The following is a 21105-nucleotide window of genomic DNA, read 5'->3' on the forward strand; positions in this document are numbered from 1 at the left end:
AGAATATGATAAAGTCTTATGTTTTTAAGATCGTTTGAATTACTTTCTAAATGACTGGGTCTGGAATAGAGACAACGCTCTAAACATGTGCTTTTGTACTTGGTCTTAATTTGGAGGATTGTTGGTTCTTAGATTCGTTGTTGGGGGTTGGGTTTTATTGTTTTTTTATTCTTGAAATAATTGTGTCTGGAGAAAAGTCTACAATCGATCTCCATGTTATTCCACAGTAGTTAGATTATTGGGTATTTGTTTTAGACAATTTTATTTTTAAATAATAACCAAGTCTGGAAAATGGACGTTTTCTTTGCAAATGCATAATTACAATGTTTTTTAGGGGTCTATTATACAAAAGAATCTGGGTGTGGGGTACAGACATATTTTTTACTGGGTGTAACTTTTGAAAACTGGTTTTAGATTTGATTTTCTTTTTTAATTCATTTCTTAGATAACCTGGTCTGGAGGAAAGAGTACGTTTTACAACTCATGTTATTCCAAAAGAATATGATAAGGTCTTATGTTAGATTTTTTTCGTAATTTTTGTAATAATTAGGTCTGGAATAAAGACAACATTCTAAACCTCTTTTTAAAAACATGTTCTTAGGTTCAAGGATTGCTTGGTCTTAGATTTGGAGTTATTTATATTTTTACTCTTAGCCTTATTTTGAAAAACAAATCAGTGGGTCTGGCTAAAAGACTACGCTATATGTCCATGTTATCCAGCATTAATAAGATTATGGGGTCTTTATACGGTTTTTGTTGTTGTTGTATTGTCATTTACAATTTTTGAATAACAGGGTTTGGAGAAAAGGCTAAGCTCGATTTTCCTTTTTTCCACTGGAATATCATTATGGTATCTTAGTTTGGACTTATATTATAATTTTTGAAATAACTGGGTCTGGAAAAAAGACTTTGGACTTACATTATAATTTTTGAAACTACTGCGTCTGGAAAAAGACTTTTGACTTTTGTGCTATATGAAGGCATTACTATAGGGTTTTAGTTTTTAGTTTTAAATAACCGGGTCTGGAGAAAAGACTATGCTTGATTCTCAATTTACTCATAGCGCGTATATTCACAATACGTTCAGTATAATTTAAAACGACAACAAAGACTTTGATTCCACCAGTTTTAATTAACTGGGTCTGGAGAGAAGACTAGGCTCGATTCTCATTTTTATTCCACCGGAACATCATTATCGTATCTTAGTTTGGACTTATATCATAATATTTGAAACAATCGGGTCTTTGGACATATATTATTATCTTTTGAACAACCGGGTCTGGAATAAAGACTTTGGATTTATATCATAATTTTTGAAACAACAGGGTCTGGAAAAAGACTTTGGATTTATATTATAATTTTTGAAACAACCGGGTCTGGAGAAAAGACTTTGGACTTATATTATCATTTTTGAAACAATTGGGTCTGGAATAAAGACTTTGGACTTATGTTATTATTTTTTAAACAACCGGGTCTGGAATAAAGACTTTGGATTTATATCATTATTTTTTAAACAACAGGGTCTGGAAAAAGACTTTGGATTATATTTTAATTTTTGAAACAACAGGGTCTGGAAAAAGACTTTGGATTTATATTATTATTTTTGAAACAACCGGGTCTGGAGAAAAGACTTTGGACTTATATTATCATTTTTGAAACAATCGGGTCTGGAATAAAGACTTTGGACTTATATTATTATTTTTTAAACAACCGGGTCTGGAATAAAGACTTTGGATTTATATCATAATTTTTGAAACAACAGGGTCTGGAAAAAGACTTTGGATTATATTGTAATTTTTTAAACAACCGGGTCTGGAGAAACGACTTTGGACTTATATTATCATTTTTGAAACAATCGGGTTTGGAATAAAGACTTTAGGCTCACATGATTATTTCTTAACCCACCGGGTCTGGAATAAAGACTTTGTACTTATATTATCATTTTTGAAACAATCGGGTCTGGAATAAAGACTTTTGACTTATATTATTATTTTTTTAAACAACCGGGTCTGGAATAAAGACTTTGGATTTATATGATAATTTTTGAAACAACAGGGTCTGGAAAAAGACTTTGGATTTATATTATAATTTTTTAAACAACTGGGTCTGGAGAAACGACTTTGGACTTATATTATCATTTTTTAAACAATCGGGTCTGGAATAAAGACTTTAGGCTCATATGATTATTTCTTAAACAACCTGGTCTGGAATAAAGACTTTGGACTTATATTATTATTTTTTAAACAACCGGGTCTGGAATAAAGACTTTGGGCTCATATTATTATTTTTGAAACAATCGGGTCTGGAATAAAGACTTTGGGCTCATATTATTATTTTTAAACAACTCTTTTCGTGCCCAAAGAGCGTTCGGTTTCATAACGCCGCTCTGCTTCTTTCTGAAATTGCATGAAAAAAACTTGTAAAAATATAATCCTAAGTTTTATGAGTCAACTGAGTGGGGGAAAAGAAGTCTCTCTTTTTTTCTTTTTTTAAGAAAAATGTTTGAAGACTCACATTATTTTTTACGGCAGATTTTCACAAAATCCACCTAAAATATGCACAAAATCGAACAATTTCACTCAACAAAATGCAAAAGCACCTCAATGAGTGTTATTACATTTGTGGGCGTTATTACATTTGTGGGTGCAACTTGATTCGCCACTGTACTATCCTTTTTTTTGCTACACCGTTCATGCTTTTTTAATCCCTGCCTTGATATCATGTCGTTATCAATAAACGCGCGGGTGTACAACTCTCAAGCGTACCTGACAATGACAGGGGCGGGGCTATCAGAATTGTTGACTATTTTGTTTTTTATAGTTGTCACATTAATTTCCCTCTTACGACTGCAATATGTATATGGAAGGTAGGCTTATAAGCCACCACACCGTTCGTTTAAATAAAAAGGAAAGAAAAATTAAAGAAAGATATTAATGAGGTTTTTAAGAAATCCATCATAAAATAACGAGGTTATGCAATTTCAAAGTTTCATATTTACGACATCTTTGCAAGCAGCCCCCAATTTGCTGCAGACTGTGCATTTTTTTTTCATAGAAGCAAGTTTGAACAAAAATTGGTTGCTAACCTTTATTAAATTAAATATCAAGAAAGCCTACATGTAACATTGCTGTTATTTAATCGACAAGGTAAAAATCGATATGCAACCTTCTTCTTCTTAAATTTGATTAATCAATATGATAATTTTATTTTACAACACACGGCGGTATAATTACAAAGTCAACAGAGCTGCGCTGTTTTATCATTGTCCAGATGTCAGGCTTTCAACCATAACAATTCGTCGTATGGTAGAAAACAAATATAGTTAGCTACCGTGTGGAACATGCAGCATTTAAATAACAGAAAATACATATTTTATACCCAGCTGTAACTTTCTTTCCATATGCCATGCACGAAATCGAGGTTATAAGCATATGGTTTCAGCAATGGTTTTATCTTGCATTTCAATGCCTTTTGTGGGTTCCCTCCTGAAATACTGTGACATGTGTATCAACTGGCAATGTTAACATCATATTCTCCCCTTAAGCTATATTTTTTTTTCTTTGCCAATACAATTATCAACCCATCCTAGTAGTTGTTATTGTAATACTTTATCGAGTAGGGTTCGGATATGTTCAGAGGTATATTTCTCACTTCATGTTCTTATACGGTCTTCATGAATAGATATTGAAACAAATATGATTAAAAAAAAATATATTCAAATCAAGTGGAGCAACGTGATATGACGGAAATGAGTGATTGATTTGGCCTATAGGTATAAAAAAATCAATAGAGATTGAAGTAACAGAAACTAATTACAATAATATTTCTTACCATGAATTTTCGCCTTCTGTTGTTTGGCATGCACCTCAAACCCCTCCCATACTGGTCAAGGCATCTACTCAACACATGAAAACACACCATACACTCAGCATACACACCCTGATAAACACCTCCCTTACACCTACATGCACACCACCCCCTCGCACACATTATGCTCTGCATAGTCTTGTATGGGAACGTGTGTGTGTTAGCGTCTCACACACTAAAATCAACCTAAATTTGGCAGAAAGCAAACTCTTTACAATTAATACATTATCTTTGAGATGAGGAGTTAATTGGTTTTGCCTCTGATCAAATGACGTCCCCGGTGGTAAGAAAATGACCCCATTGATAGGTCATTACAAATACTACATACGCTACATGCACCTTCTTAGCCCCCTTTAGAACTGTTCTCCGATGAGTTTGTCACCGCCTGCAATAGTTTTAAATTTCGGTCTTGCACGATAGATCGCTGATGAACATTCTATTCATTAACTATCTACAGTAAGATCGTATACAAGTACTATATCAGCGTTATAATACTGAAAAATAGTAAATTTATTGTTTTTCACCAAAACCTCAAAAAAAAATCCCCTAAAATTGACAAAATCCCATCCCCCCCCCTTTATTCCCTAATACTTTATTCATTACCAGGGGCTTAAGGCCACCACACACCTTACGACCCAACTGGTCGGCGACTGACTTGAGACTGGGTGAGGGGAAATGTGACGTCACAGCTCTTGTCAGATTGAGAGTCGTACACCGGTCAGGGACAAGTCGCAAGGAAAATCGGAAAGATTTGACATCCTCACAATAACTAGTTTTATTCAATTATTGTAAAGAAATGAATGTAGAGAACAAAGGTAGGCGTAGCTTAAATCAAAGTTCCCCAGAGCTATCTACCCTTTTTGGAAAAAATGGTGATGTCTCTGCCGGGAATCGAACCCGGGCCCCGGGCTTTGAACACCGTGCCTTAACCACTAGACCACAGAGACGGGTTAATGGCTAGGGTGACCCCGATCCAATTGACCGTCAGATAGACAGATTTTCGACACCATACCAATTATAATTTCCTTTGTCGGGTGATACAGTACACGTATGGAAGAAAGTATGCAAACGTGTGAAGTTATACACGTACTACAGCTTTGGCAACTCTTTTTATTTCAATATTTTTTTATTTATTGATATAATCATATTCCACAATCATCAAAGTACATATCGTAATAAATCATGTTTACAATGAAAAAAAATGCATAACACATGCAGAACTGAAACGAAGTAATGAAATTAAAAAAGTTGAGGGGCCTACTAAAAAGCAGAGCTTGTAAAATGTAGACCCCCTATCAAAACTTTCAACAAGGGTAATATGATACATATAGAGTAAAATGATCAGCAAAATTATATACAATTATATAGATATAAACACTGTAACACAAATGTATATACACTCTATACAAAATTGAATATTGCCTTTAAAATAATCAATACTACCGTGGATAAATAGGAAGTTCACAAATATTTGATTGAAACAATAAGAATTCAGAAGAAATTTTTTGATGAGTAATTTAAATCGGTTAAGATTAGCTGTCTCTTTCATTTCTCTGTCCAGAAAATTCCAGAATTTTGGTCCTGTGAAAAATACAGTTTTGCTAGAAAATACTGTTCTACTTTTAGGTAAGTGATAGTCATTTGATTGTCTCGTATTATATGAATGTAAAGTATTGTTTCTCATAAATTTCTGTTGTAGGACATTAGGGACTCTATTTCTATCTAGCTGATACATGAATTGGAATAGTTGCAAGCAGTACAGGTCATTGACTATAAGGATACGTTTCTGACGAAACAATTCATCCGTATGAGCTCTAAAGGACATATTGCATATTATTCTCATTACTTTTTTCTGAAGTAGCAAGACTTTATTTAGTCTCGTTTGAGAGGCATTACCCCATGCCAGAATTCCATAATTAAAATATGGTAGAATTAATGCACAATACAACATGGATAGGATAGCGCCTGTGCTCGAAGAACGTTTTTAAGCTTATTGATGACTCCAATATTTCTTGACACAGTTTTGCAAATATTGTTGATATGAGCATTCAACGTAAGCTTGTTATCAATAGTAAGACCTAAGAATTTTGTTGTTTGAACTTCTTTGATTTCAGTATTATCTAAAAGTATTTGATGCTGTAGATGTTTCAATGAATGACTTAAAAGCATATAATTAGTTTTTTTTTGCAGATTCAATGACAGTTTGTTGGCTTTAATAAAGTTTGTTACTTTTTTTAAATTCTGTATTCATAGTTCTCTTAAGTACATGTGAATCATGATGTGTATAGAAAATATTGGAATCATCAGCAAATAGAATAAATGAGAGAACATGAGATTATTTTTTCATATCATTAACATAAAGTATAAATAACAAAGGGCCAAGAATACTACCTTGTGGAATTCCACAGGAAACTGGCCTTGTTGGAGAATCTGATTCATTTACTGTAACAAATTGAATTCTATCAAGACAGTAAGATAACTCCTAAACCCTTGTAGAGCTGTCCCTCTGATACCGAAACAGTATTTCGTGATCTATTGTGTTAAACGATTTTGAGAAGTCAAGAATTATCCTACGGTATGATCAGAATTGTCAAAAGAAGTAGATATTTTATTTATTAATGTCAATATAGCATGAGTTGTATTATCTTTTTCTCTAAAACCGAATTGATTATCACATATAATACTACATTTCTTAAGGAAAGCAACTGTCCTTTAATAAATTATCCTTTCAAGAACTTTTGAGAACGAAGTTAACAAGGATATTGGGCGATAATTACTAGTAATTAATTGGTCTCCCTTCTTGAAAATGGGTATAACTTTAGCAGTGGCGGCACCAAGGGGGGGCATGGGGGGGCATTTGCCCCCCCACTCAGAAGCTTTGCCCCCCCAGTTGCCCCCCCCAGAAATTTTGAGGACTTAAAAGAAAATTATACAGTAATTTGTAAATAAGTAGATGCTGTCGTACTACATATTCAAGCTCAGCTGTGAAGTGCTCTAAAATACCATTTTCTGCTCTTCAAAACTTGAAAATTTTCTCACTTAGTCGCTGTTGGCTTCCTCGCACACTATTAGTTTGTAATAAGTTTATATCGCTTGTTATATCTTGCATTAAGGCAGACATTTCAATGTGTGATACACAAGCTAATGTAAGTGTTAAACTACAGTACATGGCGTGTATTCTGTCGTCAGCAATGTTTATTCTTTGGGGGGGGGCGTGGAGGACAAATACTCAAAGTCTGCCCCCTTCCTTGAAATAAATATGCATCTACTCATGTAAAATTTGGATTAAACTCATCGATTTGCTTCATTAACAAATAAGAATGCTTGAACTCTTCGTTCATAATTTGTCACCGTCATGGTTTTTAGTGAAAAAGTAAATAGGCTATGTAAAGATGTGCAATCTGCGATGGGTGTTCTGTCCCCTCCCTCTTAAATTTTCGACCTTTCCACGAGGGGAATGTCTGTATCTATTAGGCTATATTCTCATAATAAGACACCCAACTATAGTATATTTGAAAATAAACTTTACCCTGTGTATTAAAAACTTTCCTGTCTTCGGAAGAAAATTATTAGGCCTATGTATGAAAAAAATAAGATATGAAAAAGAGAACAGAAATTAAATATTGAAGTCTTTTACAATGCGATCATGCATTTTTTCTGATGTGATACAAAAATGTAAAAGTAGAATAGGTCTACGCCTTAAGATTACATATATGTAAATGTTCAGTTCATGATCTAGTTTTGATCAATAACTTTGCTCCATTAAGCATTACCTGATTTTACAAAAATTTCTGTTTATATCAAGTGTAACAAAAAAATGTTTATTGGGGCCACTAAAACTCGCGCTTCGCGCTCGATTTTTCCACACATGCAAAAAAAATTTTTGACTGCCCTTGCCCCCCCCCAATATTTTCTTTTGCCCCCCATTTGCCCCCCCACTTTGAAAATCCTGGTGTCGCCACTGAACTTTAGCTATTTTCATCTTCTTTGGGACCTGGCCAAGCTGCAATGATAAATTAAATTAAAAAGAGGATCAGCAATAGAATGTATAATGTTTTTCACAACTCTATTTGTAATGCCATCAGAGGATCAGCAATAGAATGTATAATGTTTTTCACAACTCTATTTGTAATGCCATCATAATCGGGTGTCTTTTCTGCTTTAAAATTAAATACAATCTCAAGTAATTCTTCTCTATGAACTGGAGTAAGAAATATTGAACTATCATTTTGTTTATCCAAAAAGTCCTTAAACGAATTTTCTACAGGCATAATATTTCGAGCTAACTTTGGTCCAATTTGAAAGAAATATGAATTAAATTCATATGCTATAGAATGAGTATCTTCGACCATTTTTCCATCTACACATAATTTATCAACAGCACTAGATTTGTTAATTTTGCTTAGAGCCCCTTTTATTGTTTTCCATGTATTTTTAAGGTCGTTTTTATATGATTGTAATTTTTCTGAATAAAACATCTTTTTTTCTATTCGAAGAGTAGTTGTTAAGGTATTTTTATAAGACGTGTATCTATTCCGTGAAATATCATTTGGATTTGATATATAAGAAACATACAGATTATTTTTTCGATTGATAGACCTTAATATCAATTTTGAAACCCACGGTAGCTTTGGAACACGTTTATAGTCGTAATTTCGATGTTTCTTTAAAGGAACACAAGAATCTAAACAATCATTGAAATATTTCAAAAATATGTCGTCAAATGAGTCATCGACATTCTCTTTCGAGTTATAGATGTCAGACCAATCAACAGAGCTTAAATCCTCTTGGAGGCGTTCAATATATTTGTCACTAAAGTTGCGACAGATCCTATATTACTTTTTCATTTTTGCGAGTGATTGCATTGTTTGGAAATTGGTAAAAATAAGAAAATGATAAGATATGTCTGTCATTACAATGCCAGCTTTCGGAAGAGGATGAGAGTTACAGAATATATTATCTATAAGCGTAGCAGAATGATCAGTAATACGGGTTGGTGGAGAAATAATCAGCAAAAAAGTAGAAGTTAACATTAATTCAAGGAAATCGTTTGTTAAAGAGTGATTACTGATCAAGAGATTAATATTGAAATCACCAGTGATGATACAATTGTTATTTATCAATTCTCCGTTTTGCAAAAGTTCATTAGTAGCAAGTAAAAAATCTTCTATACATGAAGTTTGAGGAGGTCTGTAGATGACACCTATTAGAGTTTTCTTATATTTTTGAATTTTTACTTCTACAAATAAGGATTCGATGATATCATTAATATATTCAAATTCATGTCTAATTGCATAATCAAATGAAGACGGAATATATAATGCTAGTCCACCTCCAATTTTGCTTTTCCTATTGTTTATAACAATATCATAATTCGGGAGGGTGCATAAGGAATTCGGAGTTTCCGTGAACCAAGTTTCAGTAAGAGCAATGATTGGGGATGGCAAACTGTGTATTTTCTAATAATAATCGTAATTTTTCGAAGTTCTGTTTAGCGCTTCTTATATTCAAATGCAAAATAAAAACATCATCTTCTCCAATCAATTTAGCATAGTCTTTGAATGAATTTTCTGTATAATATGGAGAAGAGGAAAGATTGTATGCTTTATCATGAATATGGAATTCAACTTGAAGTTCATCAGAATTATTTGTAAGAATATCAGTACAAAATCTATCAAATGGAGTATGATGATTTGAGATAATATTGCTTTTATCCTGATGATTTAGTAAATAAGAAATCATCATTACTCAGATGATAAAAGGGGAAATAACGCATATTATCCATAATTATGAATGAAATAGAATATATATTGCCATTTTAAAACAAAATCTTTGTAAGCTGAGCATATAAAGCATCTTCTAGATTTGATACCATCACGACCCCAAATTCGAGTTTGAAAAATACTGCAGTTGTAATAGTTAACAAAATAAAGATTATTTAATTCAAATATTCGGTCGATGAAGAATATTTGCACACAAAAATAAGTAAAATGACCCCCCCAAAAAAAAAATGTCTGATATTGGAACATTATTGAAAGGGCGGTTAAAGAATGCAAAAATACCACAGAAAATAACACATATATATTGATCGATGCGAAAAATTTTGTGACGAGAATTTCATAAGAAATGAACAGAATACTGGAAAATGGAATAACATGAATCGTCCTTCTACAGCTTAGAAAAGTCCTCTCTGGAATGAATGATGATGGGTTGACACTTCTCATCCTTCCTTACATAGATTCGGCCATTCTGGGTCCACAGGAACTTGTATACGGCATCTCGGCGGGCCTTGTTGAGATAGTCGATTTGACAGTCTCATAGGCTCAATTCACCAACCTAGAAATGTTCTTTCCGATGAAGTTTTTTTCTTGATTCGTGTTCGTATGGGGTCCTAGAACAAATTCAGCTTGGTTGCCCAAAGTTGCCGTTTGGGCAATTTTGCTAATTTGCATAAATTCAAAATGGCCGCCAGATGCAATCTTGAAAATCTAACTTTTGAACCACTGTCCACAAAATGATGAGTAATGACTCGTTTTAGGGGTTTAGAGATGTGTAGAACCGATTTCTGTAATCATTTTTGCAATATAAGGTCATATCCAAATCCAAGATGGCCGCCATATGCCATCTTGAAAAATTGACTTTTGTTCCCATTGCCTCAGAATGACGAGTAATACCTCTATTTAGGGGTTTTGGGGTGTGCAGAATCCATTTCTGCTTTCTATTTTGCAATATAATGTCATCTTCAGGTCAAATCCAAGATGGCCGCCATCTTGAAATATCAATTGTTGAACCTTTTGCCCAGAATCATGAATAATAACCCTATTCATTAGTCATTTGGTATGTTGATTCAATTCATGCAGTTATTTTGCACAAAGGATAATCTTCAGATCAAATCCAAGATGGCCGCCAACCACCATCTTGAAAAATTATAGTCCGAGGCTTATACTTGTTAAAAGTAATGTAAAGGGATTTCAGTAAGAATACTCATTTCTTTTATTAATTCTCAAGTTCAAGGTCAAGGTGAAGTTACATCTTAGATGTCAGATTTCAACATTAATTGCTCAAGTTAGAATGAATCATCTTTAGGTTTGGGCTATGATCCATTTCGAGTTTATTTTTATTTTTTAAGGTCCATCCATACCTCTGTACTGAAGAGGCTTTTAGGGTCTTATTTGAATTTGAAAGTGTTTTATCAATATTTTTTTCGAAATCAATGTGTCCAATGATTGGTAGGCATCAGTTTGCCATAAAAGACGATGGTGTAGCGCTAGGCCTTACATTTTCGAGAGTGACTATAGAGCTCCACTCTAGAGTGGCAGTCTCTAGAGCAAATTTTTACAGATGAAGGAGGATGGCGCTGAGACACGTTAATATAGAGATGCTGTCCTAGCCTTCCTCCTAGGCCTTTGGTCTGCCAATTTAGCATTCCGATTATTTTCTGACGTCTTGACCCTTGTACTAAGTAGCTCTCCATAGAATGGCGACTATTATCTACACCTTCATAAGTGTTAGTGTCTATGCCGGCAAGTTTTATGTCACGTTTGCAGGTGTCTTTGTAACGGAGGTGTGATCTACCGATGGGGTGAGACCAATCACACAGCTCACCTTACCTTGGCGAATCCAAGAAGGGATTTGCCAAGGTTTCATGCAGCAAATATGCCCAAACCACCTGAGGTGCCTTTGACTAAGGAGCGAGAATAAGCTCTTGATGCCAGCACGTACGCTGAAGGGCCTCTGTATTTTTCACTTTGTCCTGCCATTTAACGTGCATGATACGTCCGAGGCAGCTGACATGGAAGGTGTTTAGCCACTTTTCTTGGTCGGCGTACGTTTTCCAGGACTTATTTCCGTGCAGGAGCTTGGCCATGACTGTGACAGATTTAACAATCCTGAAGCTTATCTGCTTGTCCTGTGAAAGGGGGCAAGAGACATATAGTCGGTCCAAGGTAGGTGAGGAGTTCACCACAACCAGACGAGTGTGTGCTGTTGATATACATATCTGGAGGACAGTCGGTGCCTTGAGTCAATCAGGATTTCTGACTGTCCCAAAGGCTGATGGATTATCCAAACCCCTTACATGCACATTACAGGCAGCTGTTATGTATGATTAGGCCTTGTATTCCCACTTCTTGAGAGGCAGGGGCGACATCGTTTCCGTAAAACATTTCACGAATGAGAAAAATCCTGACCTTGAAACAGTCTTGGGGAGCCTACCTTCTGCAGGAGGCTAAAAGAGTGCACTGCTGCTGACCAAGTCAATGGCTCTTGTCAGGAGGAAAAGTCCAATAATAATTATAAAGGAAGGAAGTTAATAAGTGAACTAATTTTTTTGAAAAAAAATTACTGAGAAATCACTTTTTATTCAAATAATATTTTAAAGTCATTTCACCGTAAAAGTATGGTTGCACATAAATAAAAAAGGATCAAAACTCCCGGACATAAGCCTCGGACAGTAATTTTTCAAGATGGCGGTTGGCGGCTATCTTGGATTTGATCTGAAGATTATCCTTTGTGCAAAATAACTGCATGAATTGAATCAACATACCAAATGACTCATGAATAGAGTTATTATTCATGATTCTGGGGCAAAGGGTTCAACAATTGATATTTCAAGATGGCGTCATATGGCGGCCATCTTGGATTTGACCTGAAGATGACATTATATTGCACAATAGAAAGCAGAAATGGATTCTGCACACCCCAAAACCCCTAAAGAGAGGTATTACTCGTCATTCTGGGGCAAGGGGAACAAAAGCCAATTTTTCAAGATGGAATATGGCGATCATCTTGGATTTGACCTGAAGATGACCTTATATTCCAAAAATGGTTACAGAAATCGGTTTTAAACGTCTCTAAACCCCTAAAACGAGTCATTACTCATCATTTTGTGGACAGGGGTACGAAAGTTAGGTTTTCGGGATGGCATCTGGCGGCCATTTTGGATTTATGCAAATTAGTAAAATTGCCCAAACGGCAACTTTGGGCAACCAAGCTGAATTTGTTCTAGGACCCCATAGGAACATGGATCAAGAAAAAAACTTCATCGGAAAGAACATTTCTAGGTTCGGAAAATGTCAAATCGACTAAGATCTTTCAATAGCTCATTAGTGGAAGGGATCAAGTTTTCATTGAGGTAGATCTTGCCATCGCTGTTGTATCCTAGATCCTTTGTGCGTCTTCAGCTTGCTTCTCCCATCATACATGATGTTCCGGGCTCGTCTTGTGGTGAATCGCATGATGATTGGGCGGGCTTTGTTATCAGCTTGGCGCTTGGAACCCAGCCGATGAACCAAATCAAAGTCGGATGCTGCAAGCTCAGGGCTGATGTGTTTCGCTATATTTAGTACGATCCTTTCAAGAACCTCTCCCTGTCGTTCTGGTACACCTGCCACCTCCAAGTTGACCCTCCTGTGGTACTGGTCAAAATCTTTAAGCTGCAAGGTCAACTCACTGAATCTCTTCTGAAGACAGATGTTCTGCTCCTTCAGTTCTCTGTTCTCCTTTTCAATCTTCACGGCCTTCAACTTCATTTCCTCAAATTTATCGTTGAGGAACGACAGCGAGTTGACAATGCTACTTTGTCCCTCTCGTACACTGTTGATAGATTGCTCCAAGACGGTCAACTTAGCATTCAAGGAATTGGAAAGTTTCCCTAGCTCATTCTTGATCAGTGATAGAAGATAGCTCTCATTCGTCTCTTCATTATCGCCAGAGTTGTTTTTCGACGTCTTTCTCTCCCCAGACATCGTGACGTCACAACTACATGAAACAATAAGAATTAAGCGCGCAAAGAATGGTTGCGCAAAAAGATACCAGTGATGCGTTCCATCCAGGCCAGAATGCGTTTAATGATGCGTTGCTAGGCAATGACGCGTAAATGTTACTAGTTTTAGAAGTTTATTGACACTTTCCTCTCCAAAATGATCAAAATTTCAAGTTGAAAACGTTCGATAATATCCAAATAAATTATCCAATTGAAAAATGAGTATATCCTTGATATTCACTATTCAGTTTCTGATGCAACGTTTCACAAAATGTCAGGAAACACGGTAAAATTGCACAAAATGTCATAGCACTTTTAAAACACGTCCGACCTCTCCAAAAGCACTAGATCTATGGTGTGACAGAAATGGATGAAGAGAATAAAGGTAGGCGTAGCTTAAATCAAGGTTCCCCCAAAGCTATCTACCCTTTTTGGAAAAATTGGTGATGCCGAAAAAGGGTATAACTTCACACACACCCTCACACACCCACACAAACACAAACGCACACTTGCACACGCGCACACACCCACACACACACACACACATATATATATATCAGGGATATCAGGGGTGTGACAGCTCAGATTTTTATCTGATTTCAGATTTTTTTGGCTTAATTTCAGCTTTTTTGGGGTTTCCTCTGTCCAAAAAGAATGGGAGCTCGTTCTATTTCAGACTTTTTTTCACCACTCCTCAGCTTTTTTCAGATCTTGTTATTTGCGACAAATCACACCCCTAATATATATATATATATAAAATATATCATAACCCGTCTCTACATTGGTCTATATATCAACGCGGTAAAAAAAACCCCCAAAACATGTCATTGTGTGAAATACCTAATTTTCTGAAGGAAAGAACAACAAATGGAGGAGAAGAATGATAATATTTTACACCTTTGTTTATCATTTATTAATATTAAGCCGAAGAATATTAAGGAAAAGTGAGTTTGCATTTAAAGGCCACACAGCAATTCAGCCAATAAAAAGAAAATCATGTTGCTACACTCGTACATAAAACTAATAGACTTGACAAATGAGATGAATTTGGCGTATGCTGATCATTGGCGATAATGAAAAATTTAGTGTGGTTACAATAAGTAGCAGAAGTATTAGTATTAGTATAAGAAAGTAAATATTCTTAGTAGCAGTAATGCTGTTGATATGAAAAAGGAAAGAAAACAGCAACAGTAATACTGGTATTGCAGAACAGTATAGTAAAAAGTGGTAACAGCAGTAGCAGCGGTAGTAGTAGTAGTAGCAACAGCATTAGTAGTAGCAGTAGTAGTAGTAGTAGTAGTAGCAGTAGTAGTGGAAATAGAATTAGTAGTAATAGTTGCATATAGATCAGAGTATCAATCTTATAATAATAGTGATAATAGTAAGGGCTTATTTACCCAGGGTTTCTGTTTCTGTTCCGAAAACTTTTCTCCCAGCATGCCCAATGGACCCTGCTATTATTATTACCCCGCCTAATCTAGGCTATTCAGATGCACAAAGCTTTTTGAGGAATTTCTTCCTGCCGGTACCCATTTACCTCACCTGGGTCGAGTGCAGCACAATGTGGATGAATTCCTTGCTGAAGGAAATCTGTTTCATATTCCGGAGATTAATCCACTGGGCCATAACGCTCCACATCCTAACAGTATTATTAATAAGAGTAAGTGAGGCATATGCTATAATACTTTGTTTAGCCCTGCTCCTTGGAGAATTATATGCTGCTTAAAAATGTAAAATAGTAATACTGGTGTTAGCATCAGCTGATCCACATAAAGTTCACGTAAACGCATAGCAACGGTAATAGCATAATATTAGTAGTAGTAATAGTAGTAGTAGTAGTAGTATAGTAGTAGTATTAGTATAGAAGTAGAAGTAGTAGAAGCAGAAGAGGAAGAAGAATGATAAGAAGAAGAAGCAGAAGAAGAAAAAGAAGAAGTCAAGCAGCAGCAGTAGTAGTAGAAGTAGGTGTAGAAGTAGTAGTAGTAGTAGTAGGTGTAGTATTGGTAGATAGGTGTAATTGCACATGTTCCCGTTTTATTTCTCGAAAATGTAAATCAAAGAAAATTAAAGTTCTAATCCGGATACCTAACTAGAAAACAGTCAATTTGTAATAGTTTAATTTCCAACGTTTTTGTTGAATAAAGTACTTTGATGAATAAGTGAATTTCAGGCCTGAAAGATGCCTCGACGGAATTTTCTCCCTCTGTTCTCTTTAGCAAATTCTGCAAATCTTTTTGTTTTTCGGCAGAAATACTACTTCTCAAAACAGTACTTTCTTACAATATCACTGTTGACATGTGGCACCTTTTAGATGGGTTAGCAGCCAGCTTTTCCATCAAGACACCAGACGAGATTTCTGAAAATTCGGAGAAGCATAATATCCAGAGTTCTGACTGGCTGAATAATGTATTGGTTTTCCCGTCCTATTTCGTCAAAATTTCAACCGATTTAATAATGTAATAATTCATTTTGGAATTAATTTGAATGCCTATGAGATCAACATTTAAATAACCAAATCCTAATTCAATTTAATTCTATTGGCACACGATTTTACGATTATCCCATTTAAGCAAGTATAAAGACCGATTAGATTAAAAAAGCTGAAGTAGTGTTTTTAAATTCACACCGGTACCCTCCTTATGAACGTCTAGGAATTCAAATTCATTAATATGCAATCACTTATAGGATATGGACAGTGTTTTTTTTTATTATACTTCTTTTAAATAATTGGATGTTTAACCTTTTACTGAAATGTATCATTCATCTGAAAAACCATCATCGGAACAACAACTCGTTTTTGTTCCACTTTCATATCTATGGACTGTGACGAATACTATGTTTCTCTCCCCTTCACCGAAACGATATAATATACAATTATGTAAAATACAAAAGAACAAGATGACAAAGAAAAAATACCTACCATTGACATAGGTCATCCACCCACTCACTGCAGATCCGGGGGGGGGGGCAGCCGGCTCGTCCCCCTCCCCCTTGGGAGGCACAAATAATTGATTTATTTTTTGGATGACGAAATAACCTTATTCTTTTTGCTCGTCAAATTGTGCCTCTTCCCTTTGGGAAACCCTTAATCTGCCCCCTTAACCCACTCATCAAATACCGTTTACAACCATTTCGTATAAGTGTTACATGAAATACCTCTTTATCAAACATAATGGGATTAAATAACTTTAAATGAGGAGATCAGAAAAATAGAAAGATAGGGTAAAGTTTGGAAAAAGTTATTGTATAACGTAATCTGAATTGAAGACAGAAACATTTTATCTTAATTTAGACGTTTAAATTGCAGATATGTGTTCCGATAAATAAAATTGAAAATGGTATTTTAGGCGAAATTTAACGATCAGTTCGTCGTCGTGAAATTAAATGGCAACTTTGAGCCATTAATTTGAACGAATTTCTCTCTAAATGAAATTTCTACAAAATTCAAAGGAATGGTATAGAACGGAATTGAATACTGAATAAATGAAAATGAACCATGTGTGCAGGGGGTTGATAAAATATTTAGAATTTGAACGTCCTCTCATTTATTTAAATGCAAATCTGATGAAATTGGATGGGAAAACCTATTAAAAAAAATAAAAAATCAGTCGCAGGCAATTTGAAGAGATTATGGTGGATGTGACCTTGGAGTGACCTAATGTGGAAACTGGTCGAATTTGAGTGGGTGTGTGGCCTCTATGACAAATCAGAGCGCAGTATTCTTCTTTTAAGCTGCTAAATGTACGTGGCCTATGAAAAGCTGGATGCTGACCCTTCTAAAATACATCTTCTTATAAAACCTGTATCTTCAGCTTTATCATAATCAAATCGTTTGGGCTCAAACAGAAATTAAGTGGAAAAACTTTTGTTGCATGAAAATATTATATTGTGCATCATATTTAGATCAACATTTTCACCTACACTACAATTTTTTTTCAAAGATCCAGACACATGACCTGAAAGAATGATTTTTCTTCTTTTGAGATACCAAAAACATGATATTCAAACGATATTTAGAGCAGCAATGGCCGAATAAAACGATGCTTTTTCGTCCTCACCAAGTTCATTAAATATGCAAAAACCTTCTAATTCATGAATATCACTTGGATAAATAAGCATGCCAACTGACTGTAGGACTAAGGCGAACCTTTTCATATAATAAGGTTCCCTTTCATCTCGTCTTGATCATTTTACCGCCCCCCCCTCCCCGTCCTCCATGGCTTACCCCATCAGTGAGTACATGTCAGATGTGCGAATCATCCTAGCTGGGTTGAAATTCGAGTGATTAATGAATCAGTACAAATGGCAAACTTTTGTAATTCTATCTTTAAAGTAAGTATTCACAATTCGACATTATAGTCTCATTAATAACACATCTTAATACAGCCTTATGTAAATGTACATTACAAATATGAACACATTATGTACAAGATTAAGATTACGATAAAATTTATTCACAATGTATGTTTTGAAATAATTTTTAAATCAGAACGGATTATACTACGTAAAAGGTGACCAGAGCCTTTCGATTACATTCTAATGTTAAGTGTTAGCCCATTCGTATACGTTTTCTACACTCTTTGATGATGTAGCTTAAATAATCTTGCTGCGGCTGTGTATTTACGCTGATTTCATCGTTAGTATTAAGGAGCCGCCTTATAACTAACGTATTGTAGCTTGAAAATATAAAACATTTTTATTTTTATTTTTTTAGAACATTACCAGGGCAAGTGTGTTCCGTATTTTGAAATAATTTTGCTATGGTTGTAGTTGCTTCAATCGGTAAATAACCCTTCTGTTGAAGTGCAGTGTATCTGAGATATTCAATTACTTTCTTCAGTATGCACGTCCATTTTCTTTTATAATTCTGGTATGTCACAGTAAGTTTCACTCAGTTTATTTAATGTTTATCCGAGTTGGGCGCTTCCTTTCCGGTAAACCATTATTACATAGGCAAAAACTCCGTAAATTTCGTGCGAGTCGACGACCCTTTGGACGAAAGCGTGAGAGAACGCGCGCGATCAAAACGCCTTTTCCTACTACACAACCAACAAAAGGTGCGACGAAAATGCTTTCGGTAGGTTGAGCTTATGAAGCAGAGGATGTAGGGGTTGATACAAGGGTTGAGATACTTGATAACTTCAGAAAAGAGTTTAGCGTCAGCCAATCCTTGAAGAGTATGAGGATCAGGATGGAACTGCAAGAAGAGTCGGATGCAGATGTGCGGGAACCAGAGTATGGCAAAAAGTACGACAATAGCGAGGACAACCACGGCTAAGCGCCTTCTGGAGCGCAGTTGAGGGCGCTTCTCATTGGCATCTCCTGGAATAGCCCATGCACTCCTTAGGAGACGCCATGAAACCATAGAGTAGTAGATACTGATAAGAACGAGAGGAAATACAAACATCAGAATGCAAAACGTGATTGTATAGGCTTCCTTGTATTTACCCATATCAATGAAGCAGAAACTGATTTGTGGATGCAGCGTAGGTATTTTGCGGGCATAGATAAAATTGGGGATTCCCAGAGCAATGGAAATAACCCATACAGATCCAACGAGGCAAGACAACTTGCAGGCACTCCTTGTACCGATGTAACTCGTTGGACGCACAATAGCATGGTATCTGTCTGCGCTGAGGGCTACAAGAGAATAAACAGACACCAACCCACAAGAAATGGCTAGGTGATGAACAATCTTACACCAGATATGTCCAAAAGGCCAAGTCTGAGTAAAGAGAAAAATGATTTTGTAGGGCACGGACATTAGAAGAACGAGAAGATCTGCAACTGCTAGGGATGCTACCATGGCATTGGGAGTTGTTCGCATTGCAGAATCTTTGAACACGATGACGATAACCATGAAGTTACCAAGAACCCCAATGATGACAACGATCATTAAGAGAACGATCACGATGGTAAACGATATCGGGACATTAACGTCGAACTTCATCGCATTAAGATCATTCGTTAAATTTCCTTCAATCTCACTTGTTGCCATGGTTGCGGTCATATCCAGTATGACATCACTCGAATCAACTGTTGACCTCTCCACCTATTTGAGAAATGATAAAAAAAATAGCTTGTAAAAATATATATAACAAAAGAAAATATTTTTTATATATCTTACACTCGTGAATCTGACTTCTATTTTTTTTTGTTAAATGGATGCATTCACATAATCTTCCTACATTATCGAAAGAATTCTTCAAAGCTTAACCTTTTTAAATACAACAGATAAACAATTGAACATCATCATAAGTGCAACGACGATATTGTAATGACGACATTCATTTCGTCCCGAGCATGGTCAATCTGAGGCCTGTAATTTTTCTATAACCCTTTCGCACTGGATAAAGTTCTGTGTAAATGAATCCAATGGGTCAAAAGAGGCCACAGCCCCTTCTATCTGCGATGAAAACAAAAAAGAAGAGGAGATGAACAAGAAGAAGAAGAGAAAGGTAGGAAAAAGTGAAAAGTAAAATAAAAGAGGCAAGAAATGTGAAGAAAAGAAGGGGGGGGATTAGCATAAATTGAAAATCTTTCCAGTCAGTATTATTTTGGCGCTCGAATTGCTTTTTTTCAAGATACATATCACAATAATCAAAATAACTACACAACCGAATAATTAAAACCATTTCAACTCCCGTTCCTCTAAATGCAGGGCTCCTGGCTGAAAGCCGGGAAAACATTGCTATGTATAAAACTTTTTATACATAGCAATGAAACTTTTTATACATATACATAAAAAGTTTTATACTAAGCAATGTTTTCCCGGCTTTCAGCCAGGAGCTTTCTCTGTCACATACACACCAGGCACATCGACAATACCCTCCATCATCCATAAACATTATCCACTCATCGAACAAAGTGACACACTGCAAACCATCTTTCACAGAGCCCCGATGACATCCTTCCGCCGAAGTAGATCACTACCCGATTTACTAGTAAACGCTAAATCTCCACAAACAGAAACAGAAAATCACAACAGAAACAATCAAACACATAATTATAACACCAGTGACACGACATGCACCTTTACCACAGACATGTCAACACCAGAGCTAGGATTCTACAAATGCAAAGCAAACAAATGCTCACTCCACCATCATATCCAAGAAACAACGACATTCACAAGTTCAGTCACTGGACAAAAATTCAACATACGCGATCACATAAACTGCAAATCCTCATGGGTCATCTACCTCCTAACATGCACTAAATGCAGCATGCAATACGTTGGAAAGAGTGAAACAACACTGTACACACGATTAAATAACAGTAGATTAGAAGTAACCAATTTCAACAAAAACAAACCCAACAGCAAAACCCTCCCATACAACATACATTTCAACCTTTCCGGACATACAGTACACAACATTAACATCACTGCCATCGAAATAGTAAACAAGTGGAATGCCTCTGGCCGTCTCACCTGCATCATGCGGTTCAATCTAGCAGCAGTGCTGACTTTGCAT

The 21105-nt window shown here is 35.8% G+C and overlaps 1 protein-coding gene across 1 annotated transcript; it reads right to left on the reverse strand.

The window, feature by feature from the left end:
* Window positions 1-18328: 18328 nt before the first annotated feature.
* On the reverse strand, window positions 18329-19676 carry LOC121406444 (neuromedin-B receptor-like). The gene has a single exon (XM_041597464.1). The coding sequence runs from the start codon at window positions 19638-19640 to the stop codon at window positions 18576-18578; it is 1065 nt and encodes a 354-aa protein (XP_041453398.1). The 5' UTR covers window positions 19641-19676; the 3' UTR covers window positions 18329-18575.
* Window positions 19677-21105: the final 1429 nt, after the last annotated feature.

Source organism: Lytechinus variegatus, chromosome 1, assembly GCF_018143015.1.
Source record: "Lytechinus variegatus isolate NC3 chromosome 1, Lvar_3.0, whole genome shotgun sequence".
NCBI lineage: Eukaryota > Metazoa > Echinodermata > Echinoidea > Temnopleuroida > Toxopneustidae > Lytechinus > Lytechinus variegatus.